The sequence below is a fragment of the Lipotes vexillifer genome, unplaced genomic scaffold (assembly GCF_000442215.2).
Source record: "Lipotes vexillifer unplaced genomic scaffold, Lipotes_vexillifer_v1.1 scaffold209, whole genome shotgun sequence".
NCBI classification, from domain to species: domain Eukaryota; kingdom Metazoa; phylum Chordata; class Mammalia; order Artiodactyla; family Lipotidae; genus Lipotes; species Lipotes vexillifer.
In genome coordinates this window covers 875,036-880,357 of record NW_006787556.1, presented here as the reverse complement: position 1 = coordinate 880,357, position 5,322 = coordinate 875,036, and the positions used below count along the sequence as shown (strand labels likewise).

At 57.7% G+C, this 5,322-nt stretch overlaps 1 protein-coding gene across 9 annotated transcripts in view; it reads left to right on the top strand.

Annotated features, from left to right (window-relative positions):
• The window catches only part of CELF3 (CUGBP Elav-like family member 3), a 15,144-nt gene extending 10,664 nt beyond the window's left edge, over positions 1 to 4,480 (top strand). For 3 of the 9 annotated variants that reach the window (XM_007460289.1, XM_007460287.1, XM_007460288.1), the window contains exons 9-14: positions 102 to 167; positions 410 to 415; positions 471 to 532; positions 590 to 608; positions 840 to 923; positions 1,702 to 1,829. In XM_007460289.1, the coding sequence (XP_007460351.1) occupies positions 102 to 167; positions 410 to 415; positions 471 to 532; positions 590 to 608; positions 840 to 923; positions 1,702 to 1,829 (365 nt within the window). Of the gene's footprint in view, positions 1 to 101; positions 168 to 409; positions 416 to 470; positions 609 to 839; positions 984 to 1,701; positions 1,839 to 3,463 lie in introns of those variants that run through there. The other 6 variants (XM_007460286.1, XM_007460284.1, XM_007460285.1 and 3 more) reach the window with 5 other exon arrangements.
• The last annotated feature ends 842 nt before the right edge of the window (positions 4,481 to 5,322 follow it).

Sequence of the window (5,322 nt, the reverse complement as noted above, 5' to 3'; positions counted from 1 at the left end):
CCCCCCCCCCCCCCCCCGCCTGGCCTCTGCTCCAAGAGGCACTGGTGGGGCTCCCAGCAGCGTCCCAGCCCCACCCTCACGGTCAGTGCTGCTCTCCCCAGCCCAGAGCCCCGCGGCCCCCGTGGACCCCCTGCAGCAGGCCTACGCGGGGATGCAGCACTATACAGGTGAGGAGCCCCAGTGCAGGCCCCGGTCTGGGTGGAAGGGTTGGTAAGAGCAAAAGAGGCCCAGAAGTTGGGTCTGGGCTTCGTGCTGTTTGCCAGCCACCCCGTCAGACTTCCCAGCAGGCCATACCTGTGAGGACACGCCTTTACGGGCACAGTCTGAGGCAGCTCCCCCTCTGACACCTCTCGGCCCTGTCCACTCCATCAGCCTGGGAGAGGGAGAGGGGGACCGGGGTGGCTGGGAGGGCCAGGTGGGGCAGGGGCCTCTCAGGAACCCCATTAGCTCTCTCTGTCCTCCCCCCGCAGCAGCCTACCCAGCAGCCTACAGCCTGGTGGCGCCCGCGTTCCCACAGCCTCCTGCCCTGGTGGCCCAGCAGCCTCCGCCTCCCCCGCAGCAGCAGCAGCAGCAGCAGCAGCAGCAGCAGCAGCAGCAGCAACGGGAAGGTGTGGCCTGGGCGGGGAGCCCCAGCCAAGAGCCTCAGGGCTGCGGTGCCCTTGCCGTGGGCTCCAGGGCCAGCTCTGGCCCCACATGTGGGGATGAAACTGGGGGGAGGGGGGCAGGTGAGGTGGCTGGCACCCTGGCCCACATGTTGGGGGCTGCCTTCCCCGGCCCCCTGCACCTTGAGTCTGTCTCCCAGTCACTGAGCTCTTCCTTCTGTCTCCACTGCCACCCAGGCCCTGATGGCTGCAACATCTTCATCTACCACCTGCCCCAGGAGTTCACTGACTCAGAGATCCTCCAGATGTTTGTCCCCTTTGGCCACGTCATCTCAGCCAAAGTCTTTGTTGACCGGGCCACCAATCAGAGCAAGTGTTTTGGTAAGGATATGATGATCTAAAAGATAAAACATAGCACATTTTGGCCAAACTCCAGATGAGGTCAAGATCTGATGCATTTGCAGGCACTTATGGTTGCAATGGACCCAGTAGTTGAAATCCAGATTGTCCAAGAGTCTGAAAGGACCAGTTTTTACACTCCTGACATCCCATACCAGCTGCTGCCCAGGCCCATCTCTTCCTCCAGAAAACCACATCTTTTCTCCTTAAGAACTGGTCAGATCCATGCTCTGTGAGGATTGGAAGAGGCTCGGGAACTGGGGAAGTTCAGTTGTCAAAAGGAAGGCTTAGGGAGCAGGGTTTAGCTGCCTTCACTCTTTGAAAGGCTGCTTCAGGGGAGAAAGGGGACGTGCTTGTCCTCTGGGCTTCAGAAGTCATTCAGGGTCCAGAGTGGAGGTTTCAAAAGGCAGGTTCTGAGCTATCCAGGCCAAGGAAGGGGCTGCCGCCCCTCAAAGAATGCTGAAAGGAATGTCTCAGGGTGTGTGAGAGGCTGGACTGGACTCATTCACTCAGCCTGTCAACCAACAACTACTTACCGAAAGCCTCCTGTGTGCTGGGCAGTTTTCCAGGCATTTGGGAGACGTGGAGGAAGCAGGGTGGTGACGGGAAAGCAAAGAGCAGGCCTCGGCCTAAGCACAGGACAGTGGGGCAGGGTGGGGGGGTTGGCGCTGGGCCAGGCCTTATGCCCCTCTCACCTCAGGCTTTGTGAGTTTCGACAATCCGGCCAGTGCCCAGGCTGCCATCCAGGCCATGAACGGTTTCCAGATTGGCATGAAGCGCCTCAAAGTCCAGCTAAAGCGGCCTAAGGATGCCAACCGGCCCTACTGAGGGCCCCAGGTGGGTCCTGCTCCCATCCTGTGACCTCTCCAGTCCCTTCACATGGCAGCCAGGGCCCTCACTTGGACTGCCCCCACCCCCTTTCCCACCACCCTCAGGGATGCCCACCCCTGACTCTGGGCATTTGAGGCAGGGATCTGGAGCAGCTTCCTCAGCTGTTTTTCAATCACGCAAGTCTCTCTCTCTTTCACTTTCTCTCTCTCGCTCTCTCACACACACACGCACACACACACGCGTGCGTGTGCGCACACGCACTCACACTGTGACCCCAGAGAGAGCCAGGTCTGTATATGTCTGTGTCCACTCCCTAGAACCTCCCCAATATCTGGTCTCGTTTGTCCGGTCAGTGTCCATGTGTCTTGTGTGTCTCTTTTTCTGGTTTTCCTTTAGGTTGGAGTAGAATTAGGGGAATAGGGTTTGGGGAATAGGGGGCTGGTTTAGGGTACTGGAGGGTCCTAGAATCACTGGTTCCTAGAATATCTGTTGTCCTGAGAAGTGGGACATCAGGTCCCGGTGCCCTGGACCCCAGGTGATTTCCCTCATGTGGCAGTAGACCCACGGGACAGGGGAGAGTACACAGAACAGACTGGGTGGAGTCCGAGTGTCAGCGCTCTTGGTTCAGGTGGAGGCAGCTGGAATGCTGGACTGCCTGTGAATTTCACTCAACAGGTCCCCTCTTCCCCACTGCCCGCCAGCCGCCAAACTCATGGCCACAGAGCTGTGAGCTTTCATTACTTTTGTGTTGTTTAATCTCCTTTGGACCAAACCCCTGAAAAAAAAACAACCCAAGAACAATACCCACATTCTCTGTTTTTCCCCCTTTCCCCCCAATCCTGGCTGCTTAACTCCTCCCACCCTGGGGGCCCCCCAGCCCAGGGCCCGTGTCCATTGTCGGCCGAAGCCCCCATCCCCGGACCCCTGCTCCGGGCCCCTGTAAGTTGCATGGAACGAGCGTGTTGTCTTTGGAGCCGATTGTTTGTTATTTGGGGAGGGGGCCGCGGAGGGAAGCGCCCCCCAGCCCAGAGTCAGGGCCGGGGGCAGCTCGCGGGATGTGCTTGGTCAACAGTGGTTGGTGACTGTGGTCTGTGTTCCGTGCATTTCTCTCTCGCTTTCTTTGTTCCTTTCCAAAAAGGAATGAGAGCGCCCCCTAGGGGCTGGGGGGGTCTCGCTCGCCCCCACGAGACTCCAGCCCTGGTTCCACCCTGGCCTGCTCTGACGCCCTTTTGCGGATGCCCCCTTGCTCTTTTTCCAGGTGTCTGTCCCGACACTGCACCCTCCTCCTTTCTCTGAGTCACCTCTGCCTGCCTGTTTGTTGTCTCATTTCTTTGCCCCTCCTCCTCTAGTCCCTGTCTCCGTTATCTTCCACGTTCCTTTCCTCACGGGCTGTTTGAGTATTTCCTTCCTAATATCCTTTGGTTTCTTGTGTCATTCGCCCCTCCCTCCCGTCTCTTCCATCCCTGCCCCTTGTCGAATGGCTGGGGGGCCGGACGGTTCAGTTTGGACCGAGGCCTTTCTGATGACCTGCCTTCCTCAGCCGCCCCAGCTCCCTCTCCCCACCCAGGGCCTGGGACCTGCCTCAGCTACCATCTTCTCCACAGCTTCACCCACGTTTCCTTCCTTCACAGGCCTGGAGACACCAGAGGAAGGGGCGCCTCACCCCCTCGCCCCACGACTGGCCCCAGCCCTCTCTGCACATCCGCCCTGGGCCTTGATTGGGCTCTGGGGCAAACGCTGCTTCATGGCCCTGGGGGCACAGGACACCGGCCCACTCCCACCACCCCGCCTCCCCGAAGGGCCTGTTTCCTCCCAGGTGCCCTTTTGGCCTTTGTGAGGGAGCAAGGAACAGGCTCGAAGGCTCTGGGGTATCTGCCTTCTGCTGGGGCTCCTGTGACGGGCCTTCTGCGCCCAGCCTTCGCACTTGCCTCCCCCAGCAGCGGGCCTCTTCTAACTGTGCGGCCCGGGAGGGCAGCAGGGGCCTCCCACATGCTCCGTGCCCACCCTTGCCCCAGCCTCGCCCCCATATTCGGGGTTTCTCAGAAGCTGGTTCTCACACTCCCTGTGGCCACCCTCAGCTCGAGGTAGGATATCCCTGAACCCTGGGCTCCCAGCCCTAAAACTCACTGCCTCCCCCAAGGGCCCCCTCCAAGGAGAACGTGGAGGAGCCCTGAGGGCTGCCTCTCCGCCAGTCAGCCACAGAGACCCTCCTCCTTTCACGAGGAAAAGACCTCCCCCAAACCCCTAAAAATGTTTACAGTCTCTGCTGGCCCCTCCGTGTAAATAGCACTACCACCCGTGCGTTATCCAGCCCGGCCCAGCCCGGACGCTGCCACTTCTCTTTCTGGGGGTTTAGACAATGTTTCCCTTGGATTTTCTCTCTCTCTTGAGTTCTCCCTTTGCTTTGGGGGGTAATTGGGTATTTGGGAGGAGGGGTGTGGGGCGGGCTAAAGGGGTTTATTACCTGATCATTTTCTCTAGAAAGAGGTTTTAGGGAAGAGAAATGGGGTGGGGGTGGGAGTGGTCCGGGGAGAGTGGGGAGTCCGTTTCAGACACTTCTCTATGCTTAACTTATTTATTTATTGCATTTTACTTTTAAAGAGTTGGTCTTTTCTGTCTAAATAAAGAAAAAGTTTAAAAGCATCAAATAAGTGTCTTGGGAGGTTGAAGGTAGGGGATGGTGCACATCAGGGACGGGGTGGGAGGGACGTGAGGACAGTGAGGTTTGGGAGAGAAAACTCTATCAGGAAGGCCCAGCCCTTGCCTTTGAGCAGTGTCCAGGCACTGATCACGGCTTCATGATCCTATTCTTCTGCCCTTCTTTTGGGCTTAATTCTGGAATGCTCTGTAGAGCTGGGCACAGAGGGAAGAAAGCAGGTCAGCAGGCCTCTGTCCCGCATCCAGCCCTGTCCTTCTGAAGGCTGAGGACGTGCAGCCTCACACTCCAGACCTCCACTTCTGCCTTGTTCGCGTGAGGGAGCTGTCCCAGCACCCGGCCAGTGGGGCTACTGGGAGCTGACTATACCACCACCGTTTATGAAGCAGTTGCTCTGCACATGATTCTGTTCTAGGCCCATAATGTGCATTTCCTCATTTAACCTCCCAACAGCCCTATGAAGCAGGATAGAATTTTACAGACAGGGAAACGGAGGATTTGGAGGTTAGTTACCTTACCCAGTGTCACAGAGCGACTAAGGGATGGCTGCAGGAATAGAACCCAGGCCCCAAAGCCCATGATGTGCTTGTCTCATAGCTTCAACTACCTGTTCTGTGACCTGAGGCAAAGATCCCAAGGAGTATCTAGCAGGCTGGAGCAGTGAAGGTGGACGCATTAGCCCTAAGGTCCCTGCAGTTTCTAGAATCCTCTCTGTGAATTAATTGCTCTCGGGCTGGGCTTCACACAGGTATCGTCTTTAACTTCACAACATATGGGCCATTTGCTTCTAGGCAGCTACCTGCTACCCCACCCTCATTACGTCCTGCTTATAAA